We start from the raw sequence: 13,003 nt of genomic DNA on the forward strand, positions 1-13,003 counted from the left end.
CGTGTTTCCCAAAGTGGCTTTACTATTTTACACTCCCACCACCAATGAATGAAGGTTCCAGTTTCTCCATATCCTTACCCAATATTTGTTATTGTCTGATTTTCTGATTACAGCCATTCTTACGGATGCGAAGTGGTATCTCATTGTGATTTTAATTTGCATTTCCCTAATGACTAATCATGTTGAGTTCTCTGGCATTTTTAATTTAAAAAAAAGAAAAAAGAAAAACAAATTAATTTGATTAAGAGTAAATAAAAATTGATCAGTAAAGAAAAATGGGGACTTGTTGGTATAATATGATGGGGTCTGGTCACTGGGGATGAGCCAAGGGAGAGGAATAGCCTTTGGTAAAAACTCATTGTTATTTGTGTTATTTTATGCTGATACTTTTAAAAACTAGATAGCTTAAGCAAAAGTCAAACAAAGAGTTCAACAGTTATCTAGCTAAATTCAAGAAAGAACCACTTTTTCACAGTGACAGTAAAAGCAGGTGGGTAAGAAGTTTATCGTGTATAATTAGCTCTGATTATTCCACTGGCTGGAATCCTAAAAGCTCTGTAAGGATTTTATAAATCCCATAGGCCTGCCTAAGGCTAGTTTTTTGTCACCCTTCCTTTCAAGAATTATATGAGATAATCGTTAATTAGTAAATGATATATTATATTAAAATTTTACAAAGTCATATTGAGGCATTCAGTAGATTATGGGAGAAAAACAGTCATTAGAATTTTTGCTAGACAACTGCATGAGGGATTTACACATTTATGCCCATTTTCTAACCAAATTTGGTCATTTTTCTAACTGAGCTAGAAATCTTTTCGTTAGTCCGCTTATAGAAACACCAGCAACCTCACATATGTGGAAGTATGGTTAGCTAAAGATTCTTTTCCTTATGAGTTCACAGTTGACAAAATCGCGCCCACCTGACCTTGGCAGTTTCAGCTGGCCTTTTGATAAAGGACATTTAATGTGAACCTAGTTTGCTTGTGTGTATCCACCTGCCTGCTTCTGCTTCCTAGTCCTAGAACTGGAACCAAATTAGGCGATTTTGTTGATGGAAAGAAATAACCATGTTAGTGAATGCCAACAAATTCTACCTTTATGTACTAGGCCCTTACATGTTGTGCCTACCCTGAAGGAATGCTACGGGGATTTGGTTTTTAACATCAATTATCAAGAAAGCCAATGTGGGTTGGTGAGCATAGGCTCTTTGAGAATCGGAGAATCTCAAGTTTAGGAGGGTTCATCTAGGTCTTCTAATCACTTAGTCCACCTGTTGGTGTCTGTCATAGCACAAGTCTTAGCTGTATTCGTGACTCAGTTTCCTTTCCATAGATGGGGGATAATATGATCTCCTACCTACTCATCTCTGAGTTCCTTGAAACTTTGAGTTTCTTGAAATGAACCCTCATGAACACAAAACATAATGTTGGAAAGCAAAGTCGAGCCATTCTTCACCTTTTTGAGTACTGTGGTCTTAAATTGTAGGTACACAGACGAGGAGAATTTAGATCGAAGGTTAACAACGCTTTAACCTAGAGTTTGTGGACACCTGGAGGAATCCACGATGTGTGCATGGATGGCTTGCGGAAGTGTCTTTGTAGCTATTTTCCTGAAGGTAGGGTCCAAAGCTTTCATCAGATTTTTCAAACTGCCTCAAAAATGTGAGGTGTCTTAAAGAGAGAGCTGTTAACCATTGGGATAGATGACAGAGAAAATCTTTTCCTGGCAGATTTTTAAGAATGAGGCATTTAATGAACTATATATTAGGTGTAATAAAAATTATTCTATCAACATTGAGTTTCTTAACTGTGATAATACTACTATGGTTCTGTAAGAGAACATTCTTAGGCTTAGGAGGCACATGCTGAAGCATTTAAGGACATACTGTAATGGTGTCTCTATTTCACTCTCAATAGTTCGGCAGGAAGTATATATAAGTATCAACAGAGAGAGAATGAGATAAAGCCACGTGTTAACAAATGTGGCAAAATGTTCAAACTGATGCATCTAGGTGAGGGTAGGTGAATACTGATTGGACTATTCCTTCAACTTTTCTATGGATGAAAAAACTTGTTAAATTGTAAATAAAAGCATAAGGCATTCATTTATCTGCCTTAATTTCACAATTATTGGTAAAGAAGGAATGCTATCATCATATTTTATAGTTGGCTAAAATGATTAGGCAGAAAAAGATTAGGAAAGCCAGCGGGCAGCAGGCCGAATCACATCTGAGCGATAACCAAGGGCAGACCCGAAACCAATGCTTCGTCTTCCTCTTATCTTCTCCCCACATGACTCCAGCCCATCCTGTCGGTAGACACACGGTTTGCTCACACAACCCACGAAAGTCACTGGTGTGCCCACTAAAGGGCTACCTCTCAAGTTCACAGGCAAAAGCAATGGCAGCCACCTCCTAGTTGACGTTATGCTTGACCAGTGAAGTGCACACGGTAACAGATGGCACTTGTGACCTTCTTAATAACAGGCTTGGTTGCCAGTGTTCCCTGGTGTCCAGTCTCTGCAGGGAATTTGGAAACTGTTGCCTGAGACTTGAATATTTTCTGGCAAACACATTTAACCATTTATTAGACTGTTTCCTAATTTAAAAGAGAGAGAGAGCAAAACAAAATTCTCAACACCTGAAAAGGACACTGGTATTCCTGAGTCTGGGGGCCATCCTGGAAATTGTCCGGGGTGTGGGGACACTCAGCCAGCATATTGTGTCATTGTCAGTGTGGTGATGACCTCAGTCCCAGGCAAATTGCTTATCAGGCTTTCTAGAGTTACTGGTGGCCAGTGACAACTTTTTCCTTTCTGTAGTTTACAGGAAATGTATGCACTTCCCACAGCAAGGCATACAAATTGGTCAGAAAACAAACTAGCGCCAGCATTCACAGGTCCCGATGCTGTGACAGCCCACACCAGGAGTGAATGTGGGAAGCCCATGGAGAACGAGCGAGGCTTGTTCTAAGTCACCTCGTTCCCTCTGCTGCACACCCTGGGCAGCAGTGCTGTCAAGGTACCCAGTGAGAGCAGGCGGAGCGGGGTGAGGGCGGGGATGAGGTGAGGGGCAGCCTGCCGGTCCGGCCCTCCCAGGCCCCAACCTTCCCACAGGGGCAGCTTTCCTTTGTGAACCGTGGAAGGCAAACCAGTGTGGCTCTAGGAGAGGACAGTGAAGACACGTGGGCCAAAGCCTGAGGAGTCCTCGGCTCCTCTCACCAGAATAGACTGAAAGGGCTATACCAGGTGCAAGTGGAAAAATCCGTCCCCCGTCAGGCAACGTGTGTGGGGAAGATGACAAAGAAAAGGCAAGAAGGACATTCCCAGGGCATGTGATGGGAGTGGGAAGTGAGGGACGGACTTCAGGGTAGAAACGATCCACAGGACAGGCACAGGACAGTGTGGAGCCACACACAGGACGAGCTGGATAAGAACCAGTTTCTAGGGGGGAGGGGAGTGCGCAAGGGCAGGGGTGCGGGAGGTTTTCATTCGCACTTTTCGTGTTTCTCCCAGTAGCTGCAGGGGAGGTAACAGTCTTTCCGGGTGGCCCCACTTCTGGACTTCAGAACAAAGGATGCCTTAGCGAGGGGACAGTCCCCTGATGGCTCTGCCTCGGCAAAGCTAGCCTGCCTGTGAAGGAGCCTTCACTAGGGAGCTGTGTGTCTTTCCCAGGGAAGCCAGGGGCAGGTGGCCTGGTTTGGCGCCATATAGCAGTTTAGGATTCCAGGCCAGGACCAGCCTGCTGTCCCCTTTTCTCAGGCAGACTGGAAATCTGTGTGGAAAGCCCCTTCTATTCAGACATGCCCTAACCCTTTGGCTTCCACCTTCATTCTGGGGTCCCAGCCTCCAGGAGCAGTAAGTTTTGGAAAAGGTCCCAAAACAGCACCAGGGGGCACAATCCCTGAGACATTATGAAAGCAAAGTTAACGAAGCTTGGAAGCCACTAGGCACCCCCACATTACTAAGAAATGGAAGGTACTTCCTTGCTTGGGCCCCAGAGGCACCAGGTGTTCTCGGGTTGTCTTTCCTCCTTGCCTCTCACCCCAAGTGAGTGGCCATCACTTGTTTCTACTACTGCACGTGTATGTTCCAGATTTGGAGGTCACCTGGCTGTATCTCCTTCAGCCCGTTCCAGAACATGGGTGGGGGATGGAGAGGATGTATAACTAAAATCATGTACCTATGCAACAATGTCACATGCTATTTATCCATTAATCTTTTTAAAGTATTACAATTCTATGTGCTGCTACATAGGATTCTAAAGACAGTTTTTGAAAGGTTGCTTCTATGGAAACTACATTCCAATTTTAAAAAGTACTTTATAAATTCCCTTTCAGAAGACACATTAATAAGAAGCTGCCTCCATAAGGAAGCATGTTGTGAAGAAGAAAAAGTCAACAATGGAAGGTCCATAATTGTTAAACACATAATTATAGGGCATCTGGTTTGTGTTGAGCTCTGTCCCAGATGCTGGAGATACAGAGACAAACAAGACAGACAAGCTCCTGCTCTCATGAAGCTTACACTCTAGAAAGAGAAATAATAAACAAGTAAACAAATACAATAATATATACAAAGCAAACTAGTCACCAAGATAGAAATTAAGATGGAAAGAGTGGGAAGAACTTACTTTAAATATGGTGGCCAGGGAAAACTCTCTTTAGAGGTGACACTTAAATTCAGACTGAAGTTTACAGATCAGCAGAGCCAGGATAATTGCATTTCAGCAGACAATGTACGTACAAATGTCCTGAGGTAGGAAATGGCTCACCGTTTTCAAACTATTAAAGGAAGCCACTGTAACTGGAACAGAGTGAACAAAAGGAAGGAAAGGCATGAAATGGGATTAGAAAGATAGACAGGGTCACATCCATGCAAGACCTAAAAAGCCTTGGAAAAAATTAGAATTTGATTGCTAGTGTGACAGGAAACAGAAGTGACATCCTCCTGTTTATGCTTTCAGACCTCACTGTGTGAAGACATGACTTATGGGGTGGTCTGGTGCGTTCTTATTGCTTTTAGAAATTTTCGAGGTTTGGGGAAGGCTTCACAGAGAACTAAAAGTGGGAGTAAAAGAAATAGAAGAAAAAAAAGGATTTTACAAATGGGCACAGACACTCTTGAAGTAACAGGACAAACCCTATTCATGTTGCTTAGAATATTACTTGGTTCATGTCAATATTCTCCTAAGACACTGTCATTCTTGTAAAAGGCTGTGTAACATCAGAACTGTTCCGGTCACTGCTTCAGACACTTAGAATTTGTTATCTGTCGTTAGGGACTATCCCAGGGAGATCTTACACATATGGTCACATCTGGGCTTTGATGTGGTCATACTATGTAACACCTCTTCCCTAGTACAGATTACGTCTCCTGAAACAGCAAGAGTAAAAGAGGCCAGTGTACCCTTTGCAAAGGGGAACTTGGGCTCATCTCAGGAGGACGCAGGTGTGGGACGCAGGCATAGTGCTAAGAACAAGCGAAGGGGTGGGGCTAGCCCGCGAGGGGTGCCCCAGCCCTGCCACAGTCTGCACTCCACCACCTCTTCATGAATTGTGTCTGCTGGAGAGAAGCTTTTGAAGCAAACAAAACTTGCTAGAATCTGTTTGAGCAGAGCGTCAATGGGGGAAAAGTTCAATTGTTTAGCAGCTCCTGCTGGTAGTACTGAAGTTTTATGACGCGTGATTTCTATTTTTATTAGCAATTGCTTCATTCTTCTTTGAATAGGAAAGGTGAGCATATGATGGGGCCATAACAGGAAAAAGCCACAACCAAATCAAAGACTTAGAAAGAGAATTAATAGCAATATAAAAGGAAAACCACCTTCGTACAGGCAGAACAAATAAGACCGAACTCTTTGAAAGGCAGATGTGAGAATTTGAGAACTTTGTTCCTATGATGACGGTGAAATCACACTTAAGCCCAGCTCATCTGATGTGCATATCTATATAAATGGATACATTTCTACGAAGAGACAATCAATAGACTGGTGTCTACCAGTGGTGAGTAAATTCATATAGCTGGCTTGTACTGATGATTTGACCGTTGGCTTCCAATTTTAACTCCCTTCATTAGGGGTTTCTAGAACAATTAAAGTTGATAATCCAAACATTAAACATGGAAATTGAAAGGAAACACAAGGAGAAGTTATCATTTGGCCAAATTACATGATTCTGCCTTGATATACTATCACCCCTTCACGAAGAGAGTAGCTATCAGTTAAATTAACATGACCATTTGAGGAGAATGAAAAAGAAACATGGACAAAATCTATTAAGAAGTCATCATTATGAATATATACACTTATGTCATTTCTACCTTTCCTGCTATCAATACTTCACCATAAAAACAGGAGAGGAGACAGGAAAACAAAGTTGTATCTATCATAGCGGTAAATGATTGCTTTTGCTGCTCATGTTACCTCCCTTCAAATACTCCCACCCATCAACTGGGGGGCTGCTCAGCTATCAGCTCTCACTAGGCCAGGTTCTCTCATAGGTGATTAGCAGGTTAATCAGATTCCTGACGGGCACAAATAGCACATCAATGGAATAGGATTGGACTTCGTGCAACTCACATCCGTAGCACTGTCACCTCAGCTTACTAAGAATGATGTGGTCAGGCTGTTTAATTTCCTGTACCCTAGCTCCGACTTGTTTCCCAGCCACGTACTGTGTTTCCATTTTATGTTCATTACTGCAAACGGGAGAAAGAAAGTCTTTCTTGATTTTAGCAGTTGCACCAATGGTTAGCTGTCCTGTCCTCTGGCCTCAACAAACCATAGGAGGACGCATAAAATTCATCTCAAATGGACTATTCCCATAAAGTCAAATTTTATTAGGAAAGCCAGCGGAATAGCAATCATCCAAGGCAGCTGTTAAAAACCTGTGTCTCCATTATTTCAGAAAACCCCATGGGGCTGCAGCATAGCTCTTTTCACCACCCACCCCTGTCCCAACACACGCATATGTATGAAACCTTTAAATGTACTACAGCAGAAAATATTACCAGAAAATTTCATAAAGTGCTAAAAAAAATCCTAATTTGTGATTACATTAGTCTTATTAAGCCTTCAAAGATTCAGTCCTGAGAAATGGAAATTATATGGGAAAAGCCTATTGTGTTTCTTCCTCAAAATCAGAGTGTGTGGCAGGATGGCCAGCTTTTCCTTTCCAGTGTGTGTAGCTATTACTAGGATGTGGCTGCCCAGCCGAGGAATCCATTTCTGAGCTGACATCTAGGTGGACGCTTGTGACTAATTCTCCCATTGGAATGTGAGCATAAGAGGTGCGTGTCATCTCCAGGTGGAAGTGGTCAAAAAGCAGGTGTGCCTTCTCCACCCTTTACCCCCACCTGCTGGATAGAGCCAAGGGATTCTGGGGCCCAAGATGAAGGAAGTCTGTGCCTTTAAATCACCATGTGGAAGGTCTACCTGAAATACACCCAACCTTGTCCTTTCTAGGAAGGGAAAAAAGTCTTTTACTGTGTTCAGCAACTGGAACTTGGAGGTTTATTATAGCAGCTAGTGTTATCCTACTTTAACTGAAACAGGGTGGAGTAGTTATAGATTCGCTACTATAGTTTACTAGTTGGTGGTTTATAGCTTTGCTTGCTCCTCCTAGTTCTTTGCTGTACCACGTAAAGCTCTAGATTACATTACCTAGAGCTCCAAGCTCTGGCAGAAGTTCCATTCTGGGACTAATTGGAGGAGGAAAATTTGTGCCCCGTAATAACTGTCATATTTTTCAGAGTGACAGATCCAGAATGGAAGATGCTCAGTTTCCTGCTAACGGCCCCAGGCCTCTGGTAGACACGTGGAAACCACAAGGGCCACCGTCAAGAACCTAAAAGTTATCAACACAGCAACCTTGGCTAAGGGCTCTGCCCAGCACTGAGCTCGCTGCTCTTACCTTTAACAGCCGCAGCGTCTTGGGGACCAGCCCTGCAGAGCGTAGGGCTGCCAGCGGTGCAGTTTGGTGATGACATCCTAAAGGAAGCAAGCAGAAGAAACAATGACACATTAACAGGTTTATAAGTCACAGCCTAAGGATTTAGAGGGATTTTCACCCATCTTCCCATTTGATTTCTTAAACGCTGGCTTCCTCTCTCCCCCCCTTTTTCCACACTCCTGACCATAACCCTGCACTCCCATTAAATCAACCCAAGCTGGACTTTCTCATTGTCTTTAGTGATTTATTTGTTCCCCGATGTCATAAAAGGGTAAATATGTTCAACTTTTATACATGAAAACCTCAACCGTTAAGTTGATAATTGTTATAATAGGATTTATGAGTCTTGCTCTAAGGAGCTGTTTTCAAAATAAATGCTGTGAATAGAATAGGAAATATTCCATTCCATAATTATGTTGGTTTCCCAGCGAAACTTAGAGCTTCACTGCAGTGGAGTAAGTTGGGGACCCATCGATGCTGTGTGTAGGCCTTGAAACACATCTCTACCTCAGTTTCCCTGACGCCAGATATGACACTCTCCTTAGACAAGCCGGGGCTTATTGGGAAGCATACACTATTTTGTATGGAATGGACAGTCATCCATTTCTAGAGCATCACATCGTGGCTATTGTTTTAAGGCCTCCGATTAAGGGAAAGAGGGTCTCCAGGCTCCAGAGACCTGGAGCTGTGTGCGTGAGGTGAGGTACAGTGGAGTTGATGTCAGCCTGGAGCATCCGATGTTTTCAGCCAAGAAACTAGTCCTAATCGTCCCTGAGACAGGGGTGGTGGCCCACCTTGCATCTTTGTTTTCCTAACGTACTAGAGCAGCAACTGAATCTCCTGAGGGTATTGATTTAAAAACGCAGATTTTTGCGTCCAAGCCCAGCAATTACTTTTCAATAGATTTGGGGCAGGTGGTCTCATACAGGTGGTCGGTAGAGCAGTTTCCTGACTTCTGTGGGGTTCCCTTCTTAGCTTCTCTTCAATTTGTATTACCTAAGCAGACAATCCAAACACTACAGTTTGGTTGGGGCTGGGTTGTTGTTTTTTTAATTTCATATATGGAAGTATATAATATGTATTTCATCTGGCTCAAAATGCTCAGCATTAGGTTTGTGTCATTCCTGGGTATTGCCATACTTTGTTCATATTTACTGACATTGTACAAACATCCCATGGCATCTCCATTCTGCTATGGATGGATTGCAGTTATTCTACATTTGGCTTGTTTTCAGTGTTTTGGCTATTATGAAAAAGGCTGCTATGAACATACTTGTACATGTCTCTTGGTGCACATGTGAAAACGCCTGTCAGCTGGATATATACTTAGAAGTAGAACAGCTAAGTCTTAGACTATCCACAGCATCAACTTTAGAAGATGAGACCAAACTGGTTTTCTAAAGACTTGTATCCATGTACATTCCCCACCAGCTGTATTGAGAGATCGCACGGTTCTACGTCCTCACCAACACTTCGTATCGATGGTCTTTTTCCTTTGACCCTTTCTGGAGGATTACATGAGGAAACTCACTGTGGTTTTGATTAGCATTTCCAGATCACTAGTGTGGTTAAGTGCCTTTTGATAAGTTTATTGGTCACTTGGATATCTTGGTTTATGAATTTCACTTTTTAAAGTCTCCCATATTTCTAGTGGGTTGTCTTTTTCATATTAATAAGAGTTTTTTTATACCTATCATAGTTATGAGCCCTTTGTCAGTCACTGAGTTGAAAATAATCTTCTTGCTCTCTGTGGCTCATTTTGATACATTTAGTGGTATATTTCATTAAACAGAACTACTTAATATTGAGGGAGTCCAATTTATCTTATTTTTATTTGTGGAGAGTACTTTTTGTGTTCTGTTTAAGAAGTCTTTGCCAAGCTCAGGTCATCAAGATATTCTCTATATTGTCATCTAATGATTTATTGTTTTGCCTTTCACACTTAGTTCTTTAATTCATCTAGAATTAATCTGCCTGCAATTGAAAACATTCAACTGAAGTTTGGTATCAGGGGGCCCTGTTGCCAGAACAGAGTTTTCACCACCACCCCTACAAAATGGCGTTTCCCGTTGTTTTCTCATCATAAAAGTCATGTGGAGAGTTTGTTAAACATATCGGTCCACTCGTGCCTCACAATCAGAATTTCTTAGGGGAATGGCTGGAGAATCATCATTTTTAACAAAACGGATCATTCTCGTGATCAAACAAGAGTAGGAACCACTGCTCTCAGGAATTATCAAGGGGATGAGAGTGATCAAGCTTCAAAGCCACAAACCCTTCGGTTATTACCAAAGTCCTGCCTTTTTCCCTGAAAACACACTCCTCAGGTTGTTGACACATTAACTAGCGGGCATACTTTATTCAGATTTCCTGTTTTTCCCTAAATGTCCTTTTTCTATTCCAGGATCCCATTGACATTCACTCACCATGTTTCCTTAGGCGCCTCACAGTTGTGAGTTTCTCAGACGTCCCTTGCTTTGATGACCTTGACAATGTTGAGGATTACTGATCAGGAATTTTGTAGAATGCCCCTGAACTGGATTGGGAGCTGATGTTTTTCTCATGGTTACATGAGGGTAATGTACTTTGGGGAGTAAGGCCCCAGAGATGAAGGACTATCCTCATACATCATACGAAGGGTAGAGACCATCAGAACGGCTTATCATTGTTGATATTATCCCTGATCAGCTTGTTTACAGTAGTGTTTGTCAGGTTTCCTCACTATAAAGTTACTCTCTTCTCCTTTCTGTATTCACTGGAAGAGTCATACACACACAGCTCACACTTAAGGAGTAGTGAGTTATGCTCCACCTCCTTCAGTACAAACTACAGAAAGTATTTGCAATTATTCCACATGGGAGATGGGTCCCTTCTACCTCAGTAAGGTATTTATTAATATTTATTCACTTTATTTTTTATAGTATGGACACATGGATATTTACTTTACACTTGGGTCTACAATCCAGTACTACTTTATTTTGTTGATCGAATTTTTCCAGATTTGGCAATTGGAAGCTCTTTCAGTTGGCTCCATCATTGTTTTGTTGATATTTTCATACTCTCTGGCACTACAAGATACCCCAAACTCATCTTGTGTATCTCCTGTCCCATTTAAGAATTGCCATTTCTCCAAGAAACCTCAGTTCCTTTATTGGAGAATGGTATTAGAAACCAAAATCTTGGTATTAGTTGTGGTTGTTGTTAGAAGATATTGTTTCTAGTCTCTCAGCTGATGGTCCATACTGGACCATAAGGACTGCATATAGAGACTGTCTTCCAGAGAACAAAGAAAAGCATGTGTATATGAACCTGTGCATTTATACAATCCTATAAATCTTTTTATATGTAACCACCTATATCAATATTAAGCTAAATATGAATTCATACCAATTTATCCAATTCTAATCCATTACCATGGATTATTCTAGTCTCTTCCCCTTGTTTATGTTTAACCTCCCACTCCAACAGCAAGAAATCTGACTCCCACCATCCACCATCCATTCACTTAATTGTTCATAGTGGTTTCAGAATTGTTACCTGCCCACACCCCAGGGGAAACAACTTTATCAACCAGAGCATAGCACTTACGTACAGTTCCTTTAACCTTTTAGCCTTACAAATTCCATTCATTTCCAAAGTTACTTAGACCAGCACCTTATTCCCACACCCCTTTCAGTGAGGTTATTTCATACATTTGTAATGCAACAGTCCTTTGTCATATTTTGTATTTCATCCTGGGATTCCCCTAGTGTCCTAAATAATTGCTTAAATTTATATATATTAAGGTTTACTCTTTGTTCTATAAAGTTCTATGGGTTTTCACAAAAATGGAATGTCTTATATTCACCATTATAATATCATACAGAATAAGTTCACTGACATAAAAAAAAAAATCCCTGTGCTTTACCTGTCAACCCTCACCCATACTCTGACAACCACAAATCTGTTTACTGTCTTACTTTGCTTTTCCGGAATATCATATAATTGAAATCTTACCGTGTTTCCCCGAAAATAAGACCTAGCCGGACCATTAGCTCTAATGCATCTTTTGGAGCAAAAATTAATATAAGACCCAGTCTTATTTTAATATAAGACTGGGTATAATATACTACAATATAATATAATATTATTAAATACCAGATCTTACATTAATTTTTGCTCCAAAAGAGGAATTAGAGCTGATGGTCTGGCTAGGTCTTATTTTTGGGGAAACGCCATATAGTATGTGATGTTTTCAGACTGGTTTCTTTCATTTAGGAATATGGAGCTAAGATTCATCCATGTCTTTTTTGGCTTGATACCTCATTTCTTTTTATCCCTGAATAATATCCCATTGCATACTCGTAGATGTATCACAGTTTAACTATTCACCTACTGAAGGACATCTTGGTTCCTTCCAGTTTGGGGCAATTATGAATAAAGCTGCTATAAACATTCACGTGCAGGTTTTTGTGTGGACATAAATTTACAGATCAGTTAGGTAAATACCTACAAGCGTAACTAGCAGCTCTTATAGTTGGACTGTGTTTAGTTTTATAAGAAACTGCTACCCCTCTTTGTTTTTAACAAAGTTCCCTGTTTGTTTCCTTCAAACTACACATGGTTTGTTTCCCTGAGGAAGCTCCAGGAAGACAAGGGCCATATATGCTTTAATGACTGCTGTAGCCACAGCATGTAGCCTAAAAGACCTTCCACAGAGTAGGACCTTAATAAATAGTTGATTCATAAATGAATAATTTAATGAATAAACAAACCATCTGGCCTTAAAAATCTATACTTGTGCCATACTTTTGTCTTAGGAATTCCAAAATGCAACTTTCCCCTTATTTTAACCTTGGCAGACAACTGGAATTGATACTGATATTCCATAATAACCTGGGTTCTGTACCACACTAACCTCCATCTCCCAATGGAGTATCATTCTTTTTGCATGTTTATGAATGTCACATATTTGCTGTTAAAACTGATTCAGCACCAAATGATCAAGCTTTCTACCAAGTTTCCTCTGTCTTGCACAATATGGGTTTTCAATGTATGTGGTGAATAAAGAA

The 13,003-nt window shown here is 41.2% G+C and overlaps 1 protein-coding gene across 1 annotated transcript in view; it reads right to left on the minus strand.

Moving 5' to 3' along the window:
- Positions 1-13,003, minus strand: part of LG07H4orf51 (linkage group 07 C4orf51 homolog) — a 41,375-nt gene that overhangs the window by 24,338 nt on the left and 4,034 nt on the right. The window contains exon 4 of the mRNA XM_019730745.2: positions 7,914-7,990. Coding sequence (XP_019586304.2) covers positions 7,914-7,990 — 77 coding nt within the window. The remainder of the gene's footprint in view (positions 1-7,913; positions 7,991-13,003) is intronic.

Source organism: Rhinolophus sinicus, linkage group LG07 (genome assembly GCF_036562045.2).
Source record: "Rhinolophus sinicus isolate RSC01 linkage group LG07, ASM3656204v1, whole genome shotgun sequence".
Classification (NCBI taxonomy): domain Eukaryota; kingdom Metazoa; phylum Chordata; class Mammalia; order Chiroptera; family Rhinolophidae; genus Rhinolophus; species Rhinolophus sinicus.